Below are 26701 nucleotides of genomic sequence, written 5' to 3' on the forward strand. Positions count from 1 at the left end.
GCGTGCTGATAGCAAGTCAAAATTACTGTGGTACCTAGCCAAGATTATTCACAAACCAGTCCAAGTGAAGTTTACATTTGCTACTTAGAACCTGGTACCCGAAGAAAAAGAGAATTGTTACCTAAAAGGTCACCAGTTAACTGCACATTTGCTTTGAGTCAAAAGGATTTAAGTGTAAATCCAACTTCAGAAATTCAGCATAAAAATCTAGATTGACCATCAGTGAAGTACTGAGGAAATCAGACCTCATTGGAAGTGCCATCTTTTTAAGCATAAATAGTTAAGAATGGAGGTTTGCTCTTCCTTTTCGATGAATCCTGTGAACAGACAGGACCCAGAAATGATGCGAATTATGAAACTCTGTAATGGATTCACCATGACAACGGGTGGAGCAGAAAATGCAGCCATCTCCTCTAACTGGCTTAACATCTTTTCAGTGTTCTTCTGTTGGGTCTCGGAGTGGTAATGCCTGTTCTTCTCACCTGCATTAGAAAGGAAACTATTGTGACTGAGTTCAGGGCGGCAACTAGACCTTGTTCTCTTTAAATGATGATATGGCTTTCTACATTGTGCCATTCAATTAGTCCCTTTTTGAGAGACATTAATCCACCCAGATAAAACTGCGAGACTAATCTAAACTGCTGAGGGTCCTGCTCATAGCCTGGCTCAGCAGCTTAGCTGTGGTATTTGGGTGGTAGTCTGGTTCATCCCTTTTGAATGTTGTTGCTCCCAGTTGTGTAAACAGATCCTGAACTCAAGCAAAAAGTCATTATTGTTCAGGGTTTTGTACAGATTATCCTGGTATTGGACCCAAAGGTCAGAGGAATAAAAACCGTAGGAACTCATTGGCTTTGTTTTGCTTGTTTGCACATTTTGGAAAATTGTTTTCCTGTGAGTTACTGTTTTACAGTGTGACATTTGGAGTGTGATGTTTTGCTTTAAACTGTCGAGCCTACAGGTTTTGGGTACAACTCAAAGACCTTCAGCATTCATTAAAGAGGTCCAGAATCTAGCAGTGAATACTGGTAAAGGTACACGTCAAAACTATTGAAATAATAAAAGCAGAAAGTATTCTCTGTCCAAGTTTGCTGCACACTTGAAAAGAAGGCAATAGTCAAAATTGTAGGCTGGCTATACTTAATTGGGAAATGGGGCAGAGTTTTACATGGTGTGGTATGTGGTCCTGTCCATGAGGTAAATGTCAGAGACAAGCCTACCTGCTCCTTTCACCTCTTGCACCTTTTAGTGTTGCATTGGGGGGGGGGGGGGGGGGGGAGGAGGAGGGATTGTGGGGCTTCTGACCCTCATTAGCAATAGAGTCCCACTTCAGCGATGCCAGCTCATCAAATACCTGGCCCCAAGGTTGGCTGCTGTTGGAATTGTGGCCAGCCCAAAGAAGAGGAGTAGCAGAGAGCACAGATAAATGTAACTCTGCAGCCTTGCAGCTTATAGGCACTGGCAAGGAGGATGGCCAACCAGGATTGATGAGGACAGATAGCATGGAATGGGGCCTGAAGCTGGTCTCGCAGACTAGATGAGTACTAGGACCGGATTGGAGGCAGATTGCTGCAGTGATGAAACGTGCTGTTGAAGCCAATTCTGGCTGTAGCTTTGCCTTGATATGATACTTTAAGAAGCAAGCTCAACCCCAGCCAGAAATTGGTAACCTTTTTGTGGTATCTGCCACTAACTATACTATGATTGTGAAATGTATATGCTTCAAATGGTAGCTGTTTGATTTATCAGCATGCATGTTACTGAGTGGTACTGTTAATACAGGATTTTGTCGTCCGATACCACTATTCTAGCCTCAGTGGGATCAGTGTGGGACCTCTTATGGTGTCCACTAGTTTTTCCACTACAATATAAGTTGGTGGAAAGGCCAACCTGGGCTTGCCTTATTTTGTTCCTGCTCCTGGTAAAGTGCAGTTGGAAATCTAAGAAAGCATTTTATCACTCAAAATGGAGATTGCCTTTGACAGACTTTTAACCACATTTGACTTTTCTTGAGGTTTCATTTGAATAACCATTATGGGCCCTGCCCAACACTGATATCTCAATGACCAGAAATGTTCTTGTTTTGTAACTATAGTTCTTAAGATGCCTTGGTGAGAACTTGATCCTCAGTTGTAATGATTATTATCGGTTATGTTGAGGGATAATGATTAGAATTTATTCTAAAATGAGAAAAGATCATGATAATATTGTGGGAGAAGGGGGAATTTTAATATGGTGAGAAAAAGGGGAATTTTAAGCAGGTGACAAGGGCCTCTGCCAGCTGGACAGCTGGAAACAGACTCATTTAGCCTCCTCCTGGGCAAGTGCTTGGTTTGTGACAACTCTCAGGCAGTTGAGAGGTCTTCTATAGGCTGAAGGACCCTGGGGAGGGACATCCCCATTGAGTGCTGTTGCTCATCAGAGGCGGACACTGTGGATGCTGCTGGAAAGACATCTAGAGAGGCCCAGGTTCTTCTTTGGTTCCCTGGGTGTCTGATGCTGGGGCAGGGGAGTGAGGGGATGTTGGCAGCATTCATCAGGCAGTCAGCTGCCTGTCTCTTCCCACAGTCAGGTCCCTCAATCAGGCACCTAGTGCCTTTGAAGTCCCTGAGAGACCATGAGCAACTCACACAGATTTGTTCACCATAAACTCCATTTCATTACCAGCCACAGTAGTGGGGAGAGGCCCTGAATCCTGCATTACTGCCCACTGAAGGTCGTCTTTTGGTCCATTGTGCCACGGATGTCATCAGGTTGGAGGAGGGAGGGGGGCAGCTCCCACCTGATTATGTCCCTTGTCCACAAATTCCACATGGGGGAGAACAAAAAACTCTGCCTAATGTGGATTTTGTTTTTTCAATGCAGTGTATTAGATATAGATTATCTGAAGCAAGCTCACTTTCACTCAATAAACGGTACCGTTTATTAACTCATTGAATAGTGAGGTCCAATGTGCTTTCAATTCTGGGTTTAACTCATCCAAGTATTCTGACAGAAGGTGTGTTCAGTGATATTCTGTTTTGTTGATCTCTGCGTCTTATGTGCAAAAAGTGTTTGGTTAAATTTGTTTCTTCAAAGAAACAGTGTATTGCTTAGTCATGACAGGAGTTCTTACAAAGTGCGTAAAATAGCTCTCCTCTTACATCTCGTTTTGACATGTTTCTCCTTTTCCCTTCCAGGATCAGCGTATTATGACAACGTGCGCCCACTGGCCTACCCTGATTCAGATGCCGTGCTAATCTGTTTTGACATCAGTCGTCCAGAGACTCTAGACAGTGTTTTAAAGAAGGTTGGTGCCTGTCTCTGATTGTTTTGAGGAAGTAGACGAGAAGTTGGGTACTGTATATTTTAAAGGAAAAACATTAGGCACAGCTGCAGGGCAGAAATTAATCCATGTGTTCATTTTAACAAAATTGATGAGCACGTTGAGATGAAATTTCTGTCAGTGCTATTTTTAGCCATTTAAAGTAGTGAACCTCCTGCAAATGTGCAAAGCAATTAATTTCCACAGCGATGTTTCATACATTGCTTTTGAAAGGAGGCTGAAGGTGATAAGGATACAAGGCTTAAAAATAGCAGAAACTGCTGGAGATACTTAGCGGGTCAGGTGATGGGAAAGATAAGACTGAATTTTACCGGAAATTGGCTGTGTCAACTTTGGTGCATTCCATGGAACATTTCCCTTTGCGAACCCTAATGAGTTTTCTCACATTATCTTCCCAGAGTAAGGAAGGGAAGGCTCTAGTCCACATCTGCACCGTGTCCCAGTGGTGTTTCGCTTGTATTCTCCCATGTGCCCATGCAGAGGTATTCACCACTGCCAGGGCCTCCTAGGATTCCTGGCGTGGACACTATTTTTAAAGCCAAACTGTACACCCGGTCAAGCACTGACCATTCCTGTTCCTGTTCCTGTCAAATGCCCCAGAGCTGTTGGGCAGAGGAAGATTTGACACCCTGCTTTGCTGAGGGGATCTGGGGATCCTAGTGGATGGTGGCGAGGGGTGTTGGTGGCCATAGAACATGTTGGTAACTGATATAGGCCCGTGAGAGCAGGTGGCAAGTTGGAGTCACCCAAGTTACCCTTCCACATTGGGAATTGACACTGTCTAGTTTCTACGCAATGGACACCAGAATGGGATGCTGTGTCACAATAGTGTCATAACGAGAATGCTCTTGTATGCCAAAGCTTGCCCTTAGTCTTGTAGCCACTCAGGAGTGAGAATCCTGTCTCAACATTTCACACTAGGTTGGAAAATGGGAGTTTTTGTTCTCTACTTTAGGGAGCTCATCATTGGCCATCTCACGCGGTTCTTCCAACTTTCTCAGCATTGTCCAAATTGTTCAAGGCCTGGGAGGATTTGACCCTACATTAACGTAGTAATGAGTAAAAATGGCCTGATGAAAAGCCATCAGTTTGACGTGTTTTTCTCTCGCTGGTTATTTCCAGCTCTTTTTTTGTTTTCCTTTCAGATTCAAGCGTCAGCAGTAATTTGTTTTAAGATCTAGAGCGATTGTAAGAAAACAGAGCATTAGAATTAATTTAAAACCCCTCCATTTAAAGAGCCATCGCAGATCCAATAGGCCACACATTCTCATTTTGTGCTGTGAACCAATCTACTTCAACAGTTTTAAGTTTAAATTTGTTTTTGTTGGTGTTATAAGTTGCTTTTCTGATTTTGTGCATGTAATTTGAAAGTATGTTTTAAAAATACTTTCAGAGCCTGTCGAGGATATTGTCCAAAAGTAATTGAAGGTAAATTTTTCACTGATTCCCCTCTGGGTCTCTTGGTTCAATTTTTATTATCATTAATCAAATGTTCACATTTTAATTTTACAAAGGACTATAAATAAAGCCTTGTACCTTTCCCTTATGCTTTTTGAAATGTAAGTTCATGAGAGAGGACAGTTTAAAAATAGGACAGTCATGGATAACTTTGAGAAAGGAATAGATTTTTGCTATTAATGGGATAAAGCTCACCATTCTGAGATAACCTCTCTTTTTTTTTTCTGATACTGAATGTTTCGAGCTCCTGCATTCCACCTGGGTTGGGCACAGTTCTTGTGATGGCACAAGATTTTTTTTCTGGTGCTGACACAACTGGAAAAAATTGTATAGTTCTGACAAAAGGTCACAATTGAAATGTTAATTTCTCTTTTTTACAAATGCGGACTGTTTCTAGTACTTCCATTTATTTTTGTGGATTTGTCCCCAGGATACACTGCATCAATCAACTGGATCATTTTAGTGCATAAGTATGAGACTGTGCTTTGGCTCAATTGTATTACTCTTGCCTCCAAGTCAGGGGGCTGTAGGTTGAACTCCTGCTCCATTGACTGAACAATTCTCTGTCAGAACCTCCAAGCCCCATTGGAGGAGTGCCAGAGTTTTGGCAGTATTAACTTTCAGATGAAGTGTTAAAATAAGGTCCATCTGACCTCTTGGAGTTGTAGATCATTGCATGACACTGGAGGAAAACGAGCAAAGTGTTTTCCCAGTTTGTAGCCATTACTTATCACTTTCTACTTACACTGAAAACATTGGTGCTGGATTATATAGGACACTGTGGAACCCTCCACTCTCCAACAAACCTACCTAAACAGTGAACTCAGCAACTCCAGACTGTTGCCTCGTAACCACTTAACACTGGAGCTAACCAGCATCAACTGCTCTGTAGACCCAACAGTCCCACTTGGAGAAGTGGCCACTTCTGGGACTATAGGGCATCCACCTTGCCGAAGAGCTCAGTGAGTGGTATGGTGGCCCAGTGGTTAGCACTACTGCCTCACAGTGCCAGGCATCTTGGTTCGATTCCTGACTGTCTGTGTGGAGTCTTCAAGTTTGCCCTGTGTCCATGTGAATGCTCCAGTTCCCTCCCACAGTCCAAAAGTATACAGTTAGTTGGATTGGCCATGCTAGATAGTGTCCGGCATGTGCAGGCTACATAGGTACAATGCAGGGTTATGGAGAAAGGGTGGGATGCCCTTTGTAGAGTTCAAGCAGACTCAATGGGCTGAATGGCCTCTTTTGCACTGTAGGGATTTTATGAATCCAATGTTGGGGTTCTCACTGAGGCATGCTTTAAAAAAATTAATGACCAATACACTGGGCAAATTCTGAGAACTCTCTGATATGTTGACATTGTGTGCCTAATGTGTCAGCAGGTGGGGTTTGAAGGAGTTAAAATCTTGTCTACTGATCCTGTGTACAAATGACAATGTTACAGCCTATGTCTCCCACGATGAATATCACCCCTGGTTGAGCTGAGGTGCTGAGACCCACATTCCTATGCGGAAGAGGGCAATCCCCTGTGGTCAGCATGGTCTGGCAAATTCCTGCTACTTTGACCCCATTTTAGAGGCAGGAGCCTGAAAGCAAGCCATAATTTGATAAGGGAACGGTGCGTGGGACAGGAAGGGACAGCAGAGCAAAGAACTTGCTACTTTTAAAAAGTGAAAATATTGCAGTTCCCCAGTCTGAAGTAAAGACATTGTGACAGAATAGTTCAAAATCCTTAACTTGTTGGAGTTTCAAATATTTTGAAAAGCATTTGTTTTTCTGTGAAGAAATACCTTGCCTTAAATGGCAAGCACTCGGGAAGCCAAATCAAACCAAAGTCTGGGCTATTCACTAAAGCAGGCAGCAAAATCTCTGCCCTTTTGACCCAGTACATCCTGCCAACTGCTAAATATGTATAAAATCCTTCGTACCCAATCATTCCCGCTATACTGGGCTTGACAAAGAAACCGCCGGTGCTGAGGGAGCTGAGCACTGAACAAAGGGTCTTCACATCAATGTGACAGTGTTTCAAACATAAGTGTCTATAACACTCTCCTGAAAGGCAAATTAGGATTTATAGTTTGAGTTGTGTTAGACTCTGACACAGCCAATGTGTAAGTAACCCTTCTGAGAGTTTCCCGCTATAAAACAACTCCTCTTTTTCCTTGAGATCCACCTTTTCCCTGAAGATACCTTTCTCTTTATTAAAGCGTTATTAGATTCCAATAGCACAGTACAATCAGGTGTTAAGGTAATATTTGATCTACTTGCAACTTGTATAAGTGTATTATGAAGATAAAATAATGTTGTGTTCTCCCAATGCTGCATAGTCTGAAAAGTGGATATTGCAACGTGTTTAAAATCATGTTTTATAATCCTACTGTCCAATCAAGAAAATAAAATTTGCAACATAGAGCAGTTAACAGAGAGTTTGTCTTTAGTTCTGCATAAAGATCAGAATGACTGGATGTCGTATCAATATGAACACTTGAACCTACCAATAAGCCTGTATAGCCTGTTCCACCATTCAATGAGATCATGGCTGATCTGGTTTCAACCTCAGAAATCTAGAAATTAAAAACAGCAATTATTGGAGAAGCTGAGACTGGATTCAGTGTTAAATCTGTTTCTCTTTCTGCAGATGATGCCTGACCTGCTGAGTTTCTCCAGCATTTTCTGTTATTATTTCCAGCATCCACAGTATTTTGCTTTTCTGTCAATGCAGAAAGCTGGGAAGGTTTGCTTCCCCTTCCAATTTCCCCCTGACTGCAGTAGACAGTCGGGATCCCACTGTATGGGCAAGATTGAGAGAGAACCCCCATTGAAGAATTCATGAACATTGGACATGACTCTCTTAAAATCACTCGTTTGATAAGATAACACAATTCGGTCATGTGTAACAGCTATTTTCAGACCACCGGGCTCTTCTCTTTGTGAAAGTGAACTTTGCTTTTTTTAAAAAAATAACACTTACAGATTCTATTTGGCTCTAACTTATGTCTGATTCACACATTGACCTATGTAAAAAAATACACATGGGTCGTGGTGCTGCTCCTGGCCCATCCCCTTGTCTTATAGCCCTGGGCCATACTGTGCCCCACACACCCTATTTCAGGCCCTGTGCTCCATTATCTATTTTGATATGGTTATGCCCTACATTGGTCAGAAGGCTCCCAGTTACTGACACCAAACATTTCCAGACAACATGGTGGCTTAGTGGTTAGCACTGCTGCCTCACAGTGCTAGGGACCTGGGTTCAATTCCATCTTCGGTTGACTATGGAGTTTGCATATTCTCCCCGTGTCTGTATGAGTTTCCTCTGGGTGCTGTCCCACAGTCCAAAGATGTGCAGGTTAGGTGGATTGGCCATGTAAATGTGGGGGTCTGGGTCTGGGTGGGAGGGTTGGCATGAACTTGTTGGGTCGAATGGCCTGCTTCCACACTATAGGGATTTTTTGCCAGCACAGCAGCAAATGCTAATTGCAGCCCTGATGAGGCCTGGCACTGTCCTGTTGAGCAGGCAGCCTTTCAGAGAACCAGCACAGACATAATAATGAAAGTGGCTGTGCCCTGATTCAAAGCAACATTCCCCACATCCTGAGACATATGCTTAAAAACAGATTCTCAGTTCTTCCCGCATTGAACCCAGCACTGATCATAGAATCCCTACAGTGTGGAAACAGGCCCTTTGGCCCAACCAGCCCACACCAACCCTCTGAAGAGTAACCCACCCAGACCCATTCCCCTACAGTATTATCCTACATTTACCCCTGACTAATGCATCTAACTTCCACATCCCTGAACAGTATGGGCAATTTAGTATGTCCAATTCACCTAACCTGCACATCTTTGGATTGTGGGAGGAAACTGGACCACCTGGAGGAAAGAGTCAAGAGTGTGTTGCTGGAAAAGCACAGCAGGTCAGGCAGCATCAGAGGAGTAGGAAAATTGACACTTCAGGCAAAAGCCCTTCATCCAGAGGAAACCCATGGATGTATATTGGACAGTTGGAGTTCATTAAGGATTATCTTTCCACTCTGCCTAGCTATTTAAAGAGGTTATTAATCAGAGATGAGTGTGTTCTTGCACCATACACTTTGAAAATTGGAGACCCAGGAGCCAAAGCTGCTCTGTGAGAATATGGTTATTAAACCACCCCCGCAAGCAACTGATATTCTGGTCCAAAAACATGGATAATTCCTGGGGCTGCCTGTTTTCACTCTCACTGAGTTACTTGATTGCCAAGTTTGGAAGTCTTGTATTTTCTCTGTGGGGGAGTGGGCGGGGTGATGGTGGACTGACATACAGAAATCTGTCCCTTCTCCAGCAAATCAACCAAGCCACTGCCTGCAGCTCCCACTTCAAAAACAGTGGCACTGTTTAGTAAGAATCTCCATTGTCAATGCCAGCTGCAATAATGGTCAGGGTAGCCTTAATCTGAAAGGGCTTCAGCTTCTATTGAAATGGATGAGAAAAGAAGTCTTGGCAGTTTTTGCATGTATTGCTGTGATGATACCACTAGCATACTAAAGATGAACACCATTGTATCTTGCTGCAGTAAATCTATTAAGCTATGATCTTAAAATGTTTCAGCACCATACTGATACATAGGATTGCTCCATATCTAGTACAAATATAAAGTTGCTAAAGCTGTTTACAATGTTTTACCCTTCGGCCATGCAACTATTCCATTTCTTTTAATTCAAAATGTACTGCAAGTATATTTTGTGCTGTGGTTTAAGTACCACACACATCAAATCTTTGAACTAATGAAAAATATCTAGTCAGGCTCAAGTGAGAGCCTTACCACATCACACTGCTGCCCCAGCAATATCTGGTTGTTATCAGAGAATTGTGCAGTACCATCCAGTCCCACTTCCCAGCTCTTGGCCCACAGCCTCGAGCGCTCTGACATTTCAAGTGCTCATTCGAGTACTTTATGAAAGTTTGAGGCTTCCCGCCTCGACCACCCTCCCAGACTGTGCATTCCAGGGGGGGAATGTCTGAGCTACCTTGTCTTCTGAAGCCCAGTGTCCCAGCTACAGCTGTTGGTATGCTCCTTTTAGGAAACACACTGGGAAAATACTTGAGGATGTTGCTACAGCCCTCTCCTGCAGGAGCCTGCAAGAGGCACACAACACCTTACACTTGAGGGACAGGCCACCATTGCTTTGAAAATAAGGCTTAAAACAATTTGTACAGGTTCAATATGCAGACTCCTTCTGCTTCCTTCTCACTTTTCCCACACTCTGTCCACAATGGACCTCAGAGCCTCAAAACCCTCTCCACTTTGTGTTGCGATGGGCTCCAAGATGAGCCCTCCAGAGAAGCACTGAGATCAGAACTTCATTCACTTCATTCATTCCTAGTCCTTTTAAAATTAAGTTTGTTCTCCTTATTAAAAGTAACACGTTTATTCATGCAGATATTTATAATTGAAACTCAAAACGTTCTTTAAAGTTGACAAAACCGCTCCATTGTCACTTTGCAGTGGCTCATTCAGTGATTTTGACTCATGAATATAATCATCTCCCGACAAGTCACTGTCCACTCTTCTCTTATTACACCTTTTAATTTGTATCTCTGAGCTGCCAAAGCTAACATGAGAACTGTAACATTAGATTGCTTCAAGTAATGTTGTTCTTCCTCAGATCATTGAGGGTCACTGAATAATAGTATACGCTGTGATTTTACTGATGGGTGGGATGAGGGGACAGGCTACCTTATCTGGAAAACAACTCAAGCCCCACATTGTTGATTTTAGTCTGAACATGTCAGCAAATCAACTAACTGGCACCATCACCTCACCACCACTGTCCCTTTCCTTCATTCTCCCACTTGAAGTAACATTCTTTATGTTAAATTTCCTGGCTCTCTTACTAAACCTTAGCCAATCCCCAGTAAGATTTGCTAAATACAGAATTTTAAGCTCAAGCTGTTGCTTTGGCAACTGTGAGTGAAGGTTAGTTCCCATCAGCAGCTCGTCCGAACCAGTGTGTGGCCTGTGTTTTGTTTTCCATCCTTGAGTTGGTCTCCAGAGACCTGGTTAGATTAGAAGCATAGACATGATGGGCCTAAGCGTGGGGAGCATGTGAAAAATGAGCAGAATGTCCCTGTGGAGAAAGGATGGTGTGCGTTTTCTTCCTCCAGCCTCTGTTGGTAATTGTCAATAACCTGTTCCTTTCTGTTAATCTCTTTTAACAGCTGGTGTTATTTTCTGGATTTAGCACGAGCTCTGTCTTTCTGTAATGAGGCTGTGGCTCAGCTTTCCTGTGATATAGCATGCTGCAAATGGACAATGGTTCGATCTGTTCTCCCACATCCGTTTCTCATCTTCCTTCGATTATTTCAGAAGCAAGCAACTGTATCTTGTCCCACCTGACAACAGATAACATCTAGAGTGTTCTGTAGTTAAACAGGCAGAGCATTTGATCTTGTTAAGCCATATAGCTATGATCAGTGCTCTTAACCTTTTGTAAGTTGCAAATGTGCTACCCCGGAGGCTGTTTTTCTTCCCTAACACTGCCACTTTGTAGTCAGGTTAGAGCACTCTGTGCTGTTCCAACTCCTCCTGTCCTCAACCCTCAGCACTGGGCAATTTCATAACATTCTCCATCTTTCATTCCCCTACAATTTCAGTCTTTCAAGCTGAAACTCTGGGTCATCTAAAATTGCTTCCAGATTTACCAGGTTTCTCGTTTTAATGTTTTGAACCTTCAAAGGGCGTGCTTTCCAAACTTTTTCCCACTGTGACTCTGTTTTTCAAGGGTTGAAAATTGTATTGACCCCTTGTTTGAGAACTGTGTGCCTGTGTTTGGGGAAGAGGAAGTGGAGAAGAAGGTGGGGGCCCAGAGGGGTTTAAAAAAAGTCATACTTGGAAATGAATTTACCATTTGTACTGGAGCTCCATTTGGAAATATGCAAGATGAGTTGGACCGTCATGTATCATTTGAAACTTTTATTGGTTTTCATTCTTTGGGGCTGATGGATGGGCGGTGTGGAGCTCCATTGCTGTCATGGAGCTTGTGAACCCACTGGGCATCCTGACCCCCACTTTGGGAAGCCCTGCTTTAAGTTGTCTTGCATTATGCACCTTGATCCTTCACCTAAGGTTCTGGTTGGGAACTGGCTTTTCCATGAAGGTGAGAAAGATGCTAATAGATGAAAGTGAGGGCTGCAGATGCTGGAGATTAGAGTCAAGAGAGTGCTGCTGGAAAAGCACAGGAGGTCAGGCAGCATCCAAAGAGCAGGAGAGTCAATGTTATGGGCATTCCTGATGAAGGGCTTTTGCCCAAAGGTGCTAATTGGGTCCACTCTGCACAGAATTAACTCTAAGACCAGGGTGAGGGTGCCATGTGTTGATGTCAAGTAATTTATTTATATATTGGCCAATGTGTGCTCATTAACCTAGCTGAATATACATGGATGCCACAGGAGTGGGCAGCGCTATGATGCCCCTCTAATCTAATAGATTAGATTAGATTAGATTACTTACAGTGTGGAAACAGGCCCTTCGGCCCAACAAGTCCACACCGCCCCGCCGAAGCGCAACCCACCCATACCCCTACATCTACATCTACCCCTTACCTAACACTACGGGCAATTTAGCCTGGCCAATTCACCTGACCTGCACATCTTTGGACTGTGGGAGGAAACCGGAGCACCCGGAGGAAACCCACGCAGACACGGGGAGAACGTGCAAACTCCACACAGTCAGTCGCCTGAGGCGGGAATTGAACCCGGGTCTCCGGCGCTGCGAGGCAGCAGTGCTAACCACTGTACCGCCGTGCCGCCCATAATAGCTCAATAACATGTACTGTGCCCTTGTGTGAAGTACAAATGCCCATTCCCCCACCTCACCCTAGCTCCAAACTTCCAGTGCAGCATTGTCCCCATGACTTGTCTGGACTTGTCCTACCTGCCTATCTCCTTTTCCACCTATCCACTCCACCCTCTCCTCCCTGACCTATCACCTTTATCCCCTCCCCCACTCACCCATTGTACTCTATGCTACTTTCTCCCCACCCCCACCCTCCTCTAGCTTATCTCTCCACACTTCAGGCTCAATGCCTTTATTCCTAATGAAGGGCTTTTGCCCGAAACGTCGATTTCGAAGCTCCTCGGATGCTGCCTGAACTGCTGTGCTCTTCCAGCACCACTAATCCAGAATCTGTGATCCTAGTCAGCATCAGTAAAGGGTTGGTTAGCTGGACAGCTGGTTTGCAATGCATAGCGATGCCAACAATGCCAGCTCAATTCCCGTATCAGCTGAGGTTACCACGAAGGTCCTACCTCCTCAACCTCGCCCCTCACCACCAGTCGTGTCTCTCTAATGCAAGTGCAGGACTACAGTGACTTTAACTTTGTTTTTGCTAACTTAAGGTGGAGGGATATATCAAATTCTGTTAACTATTGCATGGTACTTCAGGAATTCAACACAAAATGAGTGACCCAGATTACAGCCTAGCAGCAGTTGCAGGAATGTCAGCCTCCAGAAACATTGGGATAACTTTCACCTTTTTTGAATTCGCAAGCATAACATGAGATTCCCCTTTTCTTTCTTGCCCAGTTGCCCATCTCTCTTGCCCCACTCCCATCCCTTGGCAACTTCGCTGGGAACTGTTAGCCAACCATGACTAGAGCATTTGATTGACAGGCAGCCCTTTGACTCAAAGTCAATAAATTTGAGTCAATGCTGAATGCTTCAATTACCTTTTGGCTGCACTGCATGCGCATCCATTGAAATTGCCAGGAAAGTAGTTAGTTATTCACTGTTTTTGAATGGTGGCTTTTGAAGGTAATTCTTCAATTGTAGTCCTGCAAATGACTGAAGCTGGGTAAACGGGGCTCATGGTTTGTGCTAGATGCTGACACAGCTGTCCTCAACTGTCTCTTCATTTACCTTCACACATGATTGCTTGCTATGACATGCCTTGATGCGGTTTCCCGCACAATGTCCAATGAACTGCTAATCTGACAATGGGTCAAAGAAGTGAGTCTCTGTGTAGCTGTTTGAAGGCCAAGCTACTCGGGACTAAAAGAAAACGATGAGTGTGGAGGAGAGGTCAGGCATCCACCAGTCACAAATCAACTGCTCTATAAGTGATCCGTGATCTTGCCAAATTCCTGACTCTAGTGCCCCCCTGTCTAGGGGGTCACCGTAACTCTAATCCTTTTGCAGCTTCCTGAACTGTCAACACTTATGGGAACCAAAGGCAGGATAATTGAAGCTTGGGTCATTATCCAGGTCAGGTTTCATTGTGTATGGCCCGCTATGGGTGCAAGTAATGCAATTGACATCCTAGAATGCGTGTTATGAGAAAGTAGCGTTATAGAGAAGAATGTAGAGGCATCTTCACAATGCATGTTGGAGTCACTTCATTTTAAACATTTTCCTAATATTGAACAAAAGTAAATGTGAATGATATCTGATGGTGAAGTCAGTACTGTGTCACTTATCAACTTCAATGGGGTGACTTCCACAAAAGATGAATAGAGTTTGGTTCAAACCCTTTTTTTTACTCTCTTTGTACAAACTCTGTACTGTTTATGCATATTTTGATGTGAATCTTTTGAGGATATAAAGAAGTTGCTCAAAGTATTAAAAGTGCAGATTTTCAAAATCTCTTGCGTTATTTTTCACAATCTGTGGTGGGGTTGTGCGGGGCGGGGGGGGGGAGATGGGTAGTGATCAGGGTGAGGAGTGAAACACAGGACAGGTGACGCACCCACATACATCTCACTGGCCTGTTGGGGATTATTGTAAAAGTTTTTAAAAAATAATCTTTGATGTTTAAAGGGTTAATTAGCCTGCTGTGTTTCAGGTAGGAATATTTGACCTGTGCAAGTGTATACACATGTGTTAAGACTGTAGAAACACAACAGGTCTTAATTAGACAAGTGTAATTGCTTCAGAAAAATTCACTTCTTCTCTATCATCTTCAGACTTTATACAAATACAATCAGCAATCAAAGTCACTCATTGAACTGCAAAATCTATACCTCCAATTAGTATCATGCACGCCAGCATTTGGACTCCACAGGAGTCAACATCCACCCCCCTTCATCTCATCCTATCAGCAGTAACATTATCCTTTTCTCTCTCATGTGCAGACAGAGCTTCCCTTTAAATGCGTCCACATTATTGATCTCAACAGCTCCTTGCGGTGGCGTGTTTCACAATCTCATTGCTTGCTCTTGTTCTGTCCAGAGGGAAATGTCTCCTTGTTGGATTTGTTGATCTAGAATTGTTTGTTTGTTGGGTTTTTAAAAAATGTCTCTTGTAATGAGCTGCTCATTTTTCCAGTCTCTGCAGTGATCTTGACCTGTGTCTTCTACCACGGCTGGGGCAGAGGTCTTTGGTCAGGTTGAGACTGACCTTTAGGAACTGACCATAAACATATGGCTGCCACACAAATGTTTTCAAAACTTGCAAGGTACTTTGCAAAATGTTCTCACGACAGAGTAAATTGCGTCCTACATGTTGTGGGCAACAGATGATCCACTGTCTCTCTGAAGATCAGTCATCACAAAATGATTAAGAAAACAGCATGTTTGCTGACATCAATGTATTTGCCGACTGTACGTGCAGAACTGAATTTTTCAGTCTTTCTGTGTCTATTCCAGCAATTTTGAAAAATTTTACTTTGCTTAATCCTTTATTCAACTTAACCACTGTATGCTTTCATTCAGTTCCTTTTGTTTTTAGGGTTTTGATAGCAATTTATCACTTAATGTGTTTGAGATTTATTGCTTCTAGTGTATGTGCTGCCAGACCATATGACCATGAGAACTAGGAACAGGTGTAGGCCATTCTGCCCATCAGGCCTGTTCCACCATTTAATATGATCACGGCTGGTTCCATATTCCTCATGTCTGCTTTCCTGCTGTTTTCTTGTAACCCTTGATTTCTCCTCATATCAGTAAGTGTAGCTTTTAGGAAATTAGCAAACAGTAATATTTGATGTTTGCGAATGGTTGAAGATGACCTCACTTCATTGTCACATCTCTCCACCTGATTACCCTTGTGGCATTTGTTTTCTGTTTCTAGTGGCAAAGTGAGACCCAGGAATTCTGTCCCAGTGCTAAAGTGCTGGTGGTCGGGTGTAAGATCGACATGAGGACAGATCTGAACGTGCTGAGGGAACTTTCAAAACAGAGACTGATTCCAGTCACACACGAGCAGGTATCAGAGTGTTCACTTCTCTCCCTCTTCCTATACTTGAAATAGTCTGAACCTCAATGGTGTTAGTAGTGCCATGTGCCTCCCTGAAGTTGAGTTTCATTCAAGAAAGAGAGCCCAACATGATTCAGGAAAGATGTGAAAGCAAGAGAATGCAGGAAAGATTCTCCAAGAGAGACACAAGAAGCTTCAGCTAAATAGGTAAATTGGAATCATTGGAGCAGTTTTTCTATTTAACTTGTTCATGGGATGTGGTTGAGACAGATTTTATTGCTCATTCCTAACTGCCCAGAGAGCCACTAAGAACCAACATTGCAGTGGGTCTGCAGTCATATATAGACTAAACAAGGTAAGGATGGCAGATTTCCTTCCCTAGCAGGCATCAGGTGAACTAGACAGGTTTTCAAAACAATCGATAGTGGTGACATGCCATCATTAGGAAGTATTTTCTTTTAATCTGTAATTTAAATAAAAAATTGTATTCAAATTTTGCTATCTGTCATGGTGTGATTCAAACCCATGTCATAGAAACTTAACCTGGGATTCTGGATGACTAATCCAGTGACATTCCTACTCCTCAATCCACCTCCCTATGCTGTCCTTGGAGGAGAGAAGATTAAGGGGCAATTCAGTGGAAGTTTTCCAAATCACGATGGGGGCTGGAAAGCATAGAGAAACTGATCTTATTGGCCCAAGGATGAAGAACAAACAATGAATGCAAGGTGATCGGCAAAAGAAACAGAAGTGACAAGAGTGGGGACGAAATGGGTATTACACAGCAAGTAATTTGGATCTTGAATGCACTGCCTTCGAGTGAGTGGGAGCAGATTCATTTAGAGTCATAGAATCATAGAGATGCATGGAAACAGACCCTTTGGTCCAACTCGTCTGTGCCGACTAGATATCCTATCCTAATCTATTTGCCAGCACTTGGCCCATATCCCTCTAAACCCTGGATAAACAAAAATTACTGCAGATGCTGGAATCTGAAACCAAAAGAGGAAAATGCTGGAAAATCTCAGCAGTTCTGGCAGCATCTGTAAGGAGAGAAAAGAACTGATGTTTCGAGTCTAACTGACCCTTTGTCAAAGGGTCAGTTAGACTCAAAATGTCAGCTCTTTTCTCTCCTTACAGATGCTGCCAGACCTGCTGAGATTTTCCAGCATTTTCTCTTTTGGTCCCTCTAAACCCTTCCTATTCACATATTCATCCAGATGCCTTCTAAATGTTGCAATTGTACCAGCCTCCACCACTTCCTCTGGCTGTTCATTCCATACACGCACGACCATCTGTGTGAAAAGGTTGCCCCTTAGGTCCCTTTTATATGTTTCCCCTCTCATCCTAAACCTATGCCCTATAGTTCTGGACTCCTCCCCCCCCCCGTCCCCCGCCACCACCTCAGGGAAAAGACTTTTGTCTACTTACCATATCCATGCCCCTCATGATTTTATAAACCTCTGTAAGGTCACCCCTCAGCCTCTGATGCTCCAGGGAAAACAGCCACAGCCTATGCAGCCCCTCCCTGTTGTTCAACTCCTCCAACCCTGGCAACATCCTTGTAAATCTTTTGTGAACCAATTCAAGTTTCACAACATCCTTCCAATAGCAGGGAGACCAGAATTGCACACAATATTCCAAACGTCGCCTTACCAATGTCCTGTACAGCTGCAACATGACCTCCCAACTCCTAACAGAATTGATGAATTATCTGAGGGGAAAAAACACTTCAGTACTATGAAGAAAAGGCAAGGATGTAGGATTAGATGAAATAGAAACAAAGTGCTGGAGAAACTCTGCAGGTCTGGAAGAGAAACAGAGTTAATGTTTTATGACCAATATAACTCTCACAGGTATTCTTGCCCCTCTGGATTTTCCTCCCCTCTCCTTCCCCCCTCACTCCATCTCTTCTCCTAATGCCACTCTGTGCTTTGTACTGTATTCACTATATCCTCTGATCTTCCCCTGTGTGATGCTGAATGATCTGCACTCAACAAAACAAAGTTTAACCATTTTACAACCACACTTCAATGAATTCTAGGGACAGAATGATGTTAAATTCTTCTATCTTTTACTTCTGTGCCCACTGCTTTGTACAGAAATACTCTCCCTGCTGCACAGACCCTTTCACCTGTTTTCAATGCTCTCCCTCCTGACTCCTACCTAAGGCCTTGCCACTTGATCTCCACCGAGAGCTGCTGACATGAAAGAGAAGACTCATCGTGGACTCAAAGTTAATTCTGTCTCCAGCTGCAGACGGGCCTGCCAGAATTTCTCCAGTGTCAATTCCAGAGTCTGCAGTAGTTTGTTTTCAGTATGGGATTAGAAGAGGAGCTCTTTCAGACAGAAGGAACAGACTAGATGGACCAAATGGCCTCGTGTACTGTAACCATACTATAACTTTGATTTTGAAAGGAGAGAGAGCAGAAGACTGTGGATAATCAAGGGCACATTGTGAAAACATGGGAGGCTGTTTTAATAAGATGCACCAGAGAGTGATTTGTGTAAGAGAGTGGGAATGCTGACTGTCCACTTGAGCTCCGTGAAGCCCTTGTTGGTTCTGTATACTTTACCACCGTTTGAAATGCATTATAAATCACCCATCACAGCTGCTAGATGACAGAAAATGTGTGCGTCTGTTGAAAGCTCTGGAGGACCTAGAGTCCTCAGAGGGCTAATCCATAAAGCAGTGACATTTCACAGTTGGTGCCTATAAAATCTTTTTTTTTACAATGTACTTATAGTTCTCTGGACATGGAAGTCACTTTTTGATTGGAACAGTGCGTGCGTTTCTGGAGCTGAAATGCTACTGGGAGCATGAACTGCTAAACTTAATTCTGCCTGTGTCCCTGCATTCAATAATCGGAGGAACCACAATGCTATCACTGTCCTCACAATCTTTCTGAATCTACCCCCCCCATGCTGATAAAATTGCATGGAGGAGAACAGAAAAACCAGTGACTGTGACCACTACTAATGCCATCTTTTACAAGTAGATTTGTAGAATGAAGATGTGTCAGCAATGAGGTATGTTCCCAACCTTTTTAGCTACAGAAATAGCTAACTTCTTCCAACCTCCTTCATAGAGTCATAGAGATGTATAGCACGGAAACAGATCCTTCGGTCAAACCAGTCCATGCCGACCAGATACCCCAACCCAATCTAGTCCCACCTGCCAGCACCCGGCCCATATCCCTTCAAACCCTTCCTATTCATATACCCATTCAAATTCCTCTGAAATGTTGCAATTGTACCAGCCTCCACCACTTCCTCTGGCAGTTCATTCCATATATGTACCACCCTCTGCGTGAAAAAGTTGTCCCTTAGGTCTCTTTTAAATCTTTCCCCTCTCACCCTAAACTTATGCCCTCTAATTCTGGACTCCCCCACCCCAGGAAAAGATCTATTTATCCTATCATGCCCCTCAATGTTTTTGAAAACCTCTATAAGGTTACCCCTCCGCCTCTTACATGCATGTTTGTTTAAAAATGAGACTTATGCGAACTACATGATTAGATTGGAACAAATAGAGAGCAAATGCGGGAAGGATGTTCCCAAATGCCAAGGGAGTCTAGAACCATAATTCACGGTCTAAGGATATAGAGGAGGCCTTTCAGGACTGAGATGAGGAGAAACATTTTCACCCAGGGATTGGTGCACTTGTGCCACGAACATGATTGAGGTCAAAACAGTGAATATTTATACATAGTTCTTGGGGCTAAAGGGATCAAAGGATTTGGCGAGAAAGCAGGAACAGGGCTGAGTTAGATGATCACTCATGATCAGAGCAGGCAAAGGGCCAAATGGCCTATTCCTGTTGCTATTTCCTCTGTCTCTATTCATATTCAATTCTTGTAATAATTTTATGCAGTTTTGCAAAAGAATACCATTAGAATCTTGCAGCAGCCAAGGAGGCCATTCAGCCTGTCATCCTTGTGCTTCCTCTTTGAGAAAGCTAGTCCGTCGGAGTTCAGTATATTTTTCCGTCTCAGTGGATGGTGTCGTTTTGGACATTAGTGGTCTTGGTGAAGGTTTTGATTTGATTGCTGTTTTACTGAGTGTGAAATACCAACGAGTAGCCGGGTGGTAACACCTTCCATATCTGATAACTGTTGCTTCTTACAAGTCCCAAACATGTTGCAGTGACATCTCTATTCACGATTTATTTGTTATTGGGTTTCTTCCCTGCTTGACATTTAACTGTGGAACTTCATAAAACACAACAATGTACAAATTGTGACCAAAGAACTGGTTCTGTCGCAATTAACTAAGTATGTAGCTATCTTGCATTCCAGCTTCCTTAACTCCAGCAGTTGCACCACTGCATGTTCATTCACAAATGGCTGTTTGTGCCGCTAATTATAAGAATATTGTTGCACTCTGCACAAATTTATTTTTGGACAAAAGCTTCGACTCGTTCACACTCTAGCCTGCCTTCAACACACTAATCGTTTGGTTTAAAGTATGTTCTTTTTTTTCACATTAACAGTTCCCATAATAGCCATTAACTTCATTTTAATGGATTTGGGCAATAATTTGAATGTACGTAAGATTTTTAGAACAAATAAAATTTCAACATAATCTATTGACAACACAAATAACGCCCATTTATAAACATTCATTCCTTTCATTTGTTCTGTCAAAATGCAGTCATTAAGGTTTACTTAATCATGTGGAAAAGGCAATGATTCTGTTTAGAGTCTTTTAATTGGTGTTAACCCTCGTAAAGCCCTTTAGATTTTCTCCCCCCACCCAAGAGCATGGAACTACGCTCACGTACAAAAGTTAATGGCTCCTCAGTGCTCCTTATGGGGATTGCTCCTTGCATGGAACGGCAGAACAAGAGCAACAGGGCGCTGGGAGGGAAAGACCCAGCTTGACTTAATCTGAATTTTCACCGTAATACGTTCCTCACAAGTGAGCTTCTGTTCTCTCAAATAAAAAGGTCATCCAATTCCTAAAGCAGCATTTAAAACACAGCAAACCTAAGCTTTACTTCAGCTATTTTGACATGCTCTTGAATTAATGCTGCTTGGATGCCATTTCATGCTGTGCTCAAATTACTTGTATTGGACAACATAATGGATGAAGGTTAATTAAATGTGAAGCACACATTTCATGCTTTTCTTTATTCAGTGAAGGTTGACATTATGGTTTTCTCCCCTCCCTGACCCCTCCACCTCTTTATAGGGCAGTACAGTGGCTCGCCAAATAGGAGCAACGGCCTATGTGGAATGTTCATCTAAAGTTTCTGAGAACAGCGTCCGTGATGTTTTCCACGTTACAACCCTGGCTTCTGTAAATAAGATGCAGAAAAATCTGAAACGCAGCAATTCCAAGCGAGGATTAAAGAGGGTGTCGCAAATGCCTGGGAGGACTGACTTACTGGATGGATCCGAGATCAGAAAGGACCGTGCTAAAAGTTGCTCCATGATGTGAAGAACGAACTTATCATTATTTGTATTTATTGTGCATTTTGTACAGTAAACTGGCACAGAAGCAACAGGATTGTTGCCTAGTCCAAGGTCGGCTAAGGCTTTTCCTTCAGCCTAGGCCTCAAAACTGGCTATTTCTGAATCCAGAGAGCTGTTGCTTATTTATGAGGCTTGCAGATTGACTGTTGCTATGTTGGCTTCTTGTGCAAAGGAACTAATGAAGAGGAAGATTAACCAAGTGTTTGAATGTTTGTGAAACTGTGTTGCTAAGGGAGATGTGGGCTGTTTGTATTGAGAGCTGGATTTCTACGAGGACTTTGGGAGTGATTGTTGGCAGTGATAGCTTTTTTTTGTGTTGTGTAGTAAAAATCTATGACACTCACTTTGAGTATTGCCTTTTAAAACAAACTCTACTGGGTTTTAACAAGTACACAAACTATAATATCCCAATTATTTCATTATCTTCAAACTTTAAGCATTTCCATCAATAGTTTTATTGAACTTGCATAGACTCTGAGAATTTTATGCAAGTTTATCATTCCTAATCCATTAGGAGACTTTACATTCCTCAAAATGATACAGTAGTTGCAGGACTGAAACTTCCCTGTAGTGCGACTGTGCCTTCATAACTCAATAATGGAAAGCTTGCTGCTAATCCTGTACTGGCCTACACTGACCTACAGAAAAATGACACTTCGTATCAGGGTGAGTCCCTAGAATTAAAGATTTTGTCTTAAATTTAGCTCTCTTTCCAAATATTTCGGGATCAGGGTAAATTTTCTGTAGCTGTGCATCTCAATTGAAATATTAGTGATTTGAAATTTCTCTTCCAAAGGATACATCAGCTGAACAGAATCATGGGTGCGGTATACATGTTCTTTCTCAATCATGCTCAGTACTACGGTTAAGAGGTGCATTATCAGAATGCATTGCATTACTCAATTCGTTGTGAATTGATGATTTTGTCCCCAAGTACAACACCTCGTCAGACTCTCTGAATTTTTAGGGCAAGGATCAGATTTGTATCAGCAATTGGAATTTGTGAATGGCCCTTTTGAAGACAGACCTCTAAGTGGCCAACACATAATTTGTTAGAAATAGCCAGTGGCAACTATGGGTTAAAAGAGCTGCATTCATATAATTTGCCCGTGAGCACTTATGTAGCACAAGTGTAACTGAAGGAAAAAATCAAAGGTGACCTTTCGTGTAACCTAAGCTTCCTGTGACAGTTGTCACTGGGTTTGCTGCACTGGGATGAAATTATGTGTGATCATTTCTTGATGCACTAGAGCTGACTATTGAACCACCTTGTCATTCCCCTCAAGGGCAAGTGGCGAGACAGAGTCGAATGTAACCTCCGCTGCTGAGAGTGGTCAGGTATGAGACTGACTCTGACTCAGCCTACACAGTGTCAGCCCATTTTGAATTGCTTCAATGTTTTTTTTCATTTTACAATAAATAATTCCATTTTTTTAAAAAAATGGTCTGTTACCAATTAGAACCATTGACTGGAGAATTCTTGTTCTACTGTAATAGATCTTGTCAGCTAATGGTGTTTCCAGTTCAAACCATATACTAGAAACAAATACATTTTAAGCCTCAGAACTGTTGATTCACTGTATATCACTTGATAGCAGAAACTGTCATTTAATGAAACAAAACACACCTTCAATAAAATAACATAGTTGAGTATATCTAGCATTATCTTTTTTCATAACGCTACATAGAAAGTAGTGAATTATGGCCTTTTTCTTATTAGATTTGGCAATTTCCTTCTTGTGGTTGATGGTGCCGGCCTAAGCTGGGACTGGGTTTCACTTGCATCATCGGCTCTTGTGTATTGAGCCTAAGTGCTGCTTCTTTCTGTGGGAGCCTTTACTCTGTGCGATTTGACAGGCTGGTTGGATGGACTGGCAACACACTTGGGGCCTATTTCCTGCTTCTATCCAGCGTTATTACAGGTCAGCTTTCCAACAGCACCCACTGGAGGGAAAATAAACACAGATACTGCAGAGCGTAAAACAGCAAATACAGCTCTGCTGAGAGGCAACAGAGTTAATATTTTGCGTCCAAAGACTTTCTTCACAATAGATGGGGAGCCCTGACAGACCTTCATCACTCCCTCCCCATCTCTAGCTAATGCAAGAAATCTAGTTTTGATTTGCATGACATTCTAAAGCCACTCCCAGGTATTTATTATTCTTGCTGTGTTTGAATATCCCCTGTAGCACAAAGCTGATTATCCACGGTGAATTAAAACTCATCTAGATGTACATTCCATTGTGATCACTCATTATGAACGGATGAAACTGTCACCTATCTGTTGGCACTTGTCCTGGGAAAGTTGGAGCACATCTACTTGTAAGAGTTGCTCTGTTGAATCAGAGTGTGTTAATTAAGATATAACCAACAGAATGGTAATTCCTTTCAGTTGATACAGGTAGCAGGTGAGGGCAACTGTGTCTAATACTTGCCACTGCAACACATGTCTAAGCATGACCACTTTAAATTGAAATGGAATGGATTTACCAGGTAGCCAAGATGGTGGATTTTTAACCACAATGGGATAAAACTCTGCTCTGTTTTGATACCTGAAGTGAAATCCTCTGTCCATTCATAAGGACTAAATTAATGCTTCCACAATTCAAACCAACCTCCCCCACATCCACCCATCTTTCACAGTCTGTGCCCCCATTGAGAAATTATTGTAGAAATCTACCTTTAAATATGAATCCTCATAAACAGCCTCATGTCAGATACCTCTACTAAATTTGTGTGTTTTTTAAATCAATTCATGAGATCACAGTCTTCTCATTAAACTCACATCTTTGAGATGTTGGTTACTTTGACCTTGTGGTGCATATTGAGTTAGAGCACACCACCCTCTTGATCAGAAATGAGCAGCATTTTAAAGTACTTGTATTTTCCATCTGCTATAGCCTGAATCTTGCAGAGCTATACTGTGTCTGAATTTCTGTCATTGTGAAAGATTTTGTCCACCGTGAAAACTTTCCCTTGAATTTATTCAGGAGGCACTGTCAACCTGAATCAGTCCAAATGGGAACAAAATAGTTCTCAAATGGAAGGGATTCAATTTGAGTGGTGTCCTTTCCGATGGTGTGTTCAGGCTTGATTTAATAATGGGTCAGTCAAAGGCGAAATTCTATTTCTTCACTCCTCACTTACAGGAGCCAATCGATCTAAACATCAATCTTTCAACAAAACTTGAACTTTTAGAAGAGTTTAATTCCTCTTGTTCATATTTGTATAGTCTGTCTCTTTTTAATTCAAAATCATTTATTAGAAATGACCTGACAATCTGATTTTTGTTTAGTTCTATGTTGTCATTCTTCTGCATTATTTGCACCACTTTATTCAAAGTACCATTCTTTGAATTAGTTTCACCGCCAGGTTAATTGGGTTATCTGGACTCTATTCACATTCTGCAGGGTTAGCTCTCGTTTGAAGCTGAAAATACATTGCACTGCTGCTGAACCTGAAGGGTAACTCAGGTGTGACCCAAGATTTGAACTGTCTCTGAGGTGAAACAATGTGATCCCTCCTTCTTGAAGTTTTGTACCACTTCTGTTAGAACTTAACTCTGGTTTGGAGCTGTGGTTGTGCTATTGCTGAAGCCCACTGTAAAGTGCACTTTTTGTGCAAATGTGCCATTAATGTAACTTCACCGTGTTAAAGATGGGATGCTCATTTTGCATCAGCAGAGATTTTTCACTGATATCATCAATAGAAGGTATTTAAACTCTTTGTGCATGGAAGCTTGAGATATCAGCCTGAATGCATTAATGTTATGTCCGTAATTACACTGTCTGCTATTCTAACAAGGTGCATATACCATTTAAAATAAACACTTTAATGTATCAGGCAAAGGAATTTCATGCAAATGTGTTAATACATTTCTTTACTGATGAAAATTCAAGGCAGTCATGAGTGTCTTCTGTCAGTTCATCACAAATCCAGTCTCCAGCTTCTGCTGTCAGCTTCTGCCATTACTGCCAATTCCATTCCAAAAATGTGCCAAAGGCTTTGACTCTAATTCAAGCCAGAAAAATACTTGAGATCTGACAACAAACAATGATATCCTTGCATGGTTTTCAAAGGTCTGAATGTTGTCAAAACTTATTGCAAATCCTTTCCAATATTTGCTGTTTTATTTTTATCTGACTTATAAACTCTGATGAAAAGTAATAGTTTTCAAGAGTAGAAAAGCTACAGGAGTCCAAACAGGCCCCTCCCTAAGGCTCAAAATGTGCAGATGTGGGATTGTGGGGGAGGCTTGCTTTGCTTATTGTACAGAAGTGTGCCTTTAACACAGTAAATGCTTGCTGAGCATCTACATGCTAAAGTCATGCTGTAAGGCCTTGCAGCTTTCCTTCTGCAATGTTAAAGTTGCAGTAAATAAATTCTGTCTCCATGTGCTTTTAAGTGAACTGAACTATTATTATTTTTGATCACATGGTGGTTTCCGTGAGGTGAGCTCAAAGATACAAATCAAATTGCTTTAAATTACCGAGGGATTCATTTGAAAAAGGTTTGACTGGTTCCCCAGCTTAATTAGGTGACTTGTTTATAGTGACTGGTAAGAAAAAATAATCACTGAGATTAATGTTTTAAAGTCTCCACAGTATCACATTTCATTTTTTTTTCTTGGGCGGTAGGTGTTATTGGCAAGGCCAGCATTTGTTCATCCATAATTGCCTTAGAACATGGTGGTGAGCTGACATGTTGAACTGTTGCAGTCCATGTGGTGTAGGTATTCCCACATTGATTTTGGGAAAGGTGTTCCAGGTGATAGTGGGCATTATAGTTCCAAGTCAAGATGCTGTATGACTTAGTTGGGGGGGGGGGGGGAGTGGACTGGCTTTCGGGAATTGAGTGAGTTGCTCCCTGCAGAATTTCCAACCTCTGATCTACTCTTGAAGCTACAGTATTTGGTTGGTTCAGTTCAGTTTCTGCTCAATAATCCTCCTCCTCAGGATGATAGTGGGAATTCAGTGATGATAATACCATTGAATGTCAAGGGGTTAGATTCTGTGTTACTGGAAATTATCATTGCCTAGCACTTGTGTATTGCAAATTTACTTGCGACTTATCAGCCCAAGCCTGAATGTTGTCCTGACCTTACTACATATTGCCATGGACTGCATCAGGATCCAAGGAATCACAAATGGTGCTAAACATTGTACAATCATCAACAAACATCCCAACTACACTCCTATGTCTTATGGTCTTATAATCTTATGAAAAGAAGGTTATTGATGAAGCAGCTGTAGATGGTTGGATTTCGAATACTAC

General features: G+C 42.3%; 1 protein-coding gene across 1 annotated transcript in view; it reads left to right on the forward strand.

Moving 5' to 3' along the window:
- rnd2 (Rho family GTPase 2) overlaps nucleotides 1-26171 on the forward strand; it is a 70105-nt gene extending 43934 nt beyond the window's left edge. The window contains exons 3-5 of the mRNA XM_072561554.1: nucleotides 3177-3286; nucleotides 15825-15959; nucleotides 21144-26171. Of these exons, the coding sequence (XP_072417655.1) occupies nucleotides 3177-3286; nucleotides 15825-15959; nucleotides 21144-21392 (494 nt within the window). The 3' untranslated portion in view covers nucleotides 21393-26171. The remainder of the gene's footprint in view (nucleotides 1-3176; nucleotides 3287-15824; nucleotides 15960-21143) is intronic.
- Nucleotides 26172-26701: the final 530 nt, after the last annotated feature.

This window comes from Chiloscyllium punctatum, chromosome 42 (genome assembly GCF_047496795.1).
Source record: "Chiloscyllium punctatum isolate Juve2018m chromosome 42, sChiPun1.3, whole genome shotgun sequence".
Lineage (NCBI taxonomy): Eukaryota > Metazoa > Chordata > Chondrichthyes > Orectolobiformes > Hemiscylliidae > Chiloscyllium > Chiloscyllium punctatum.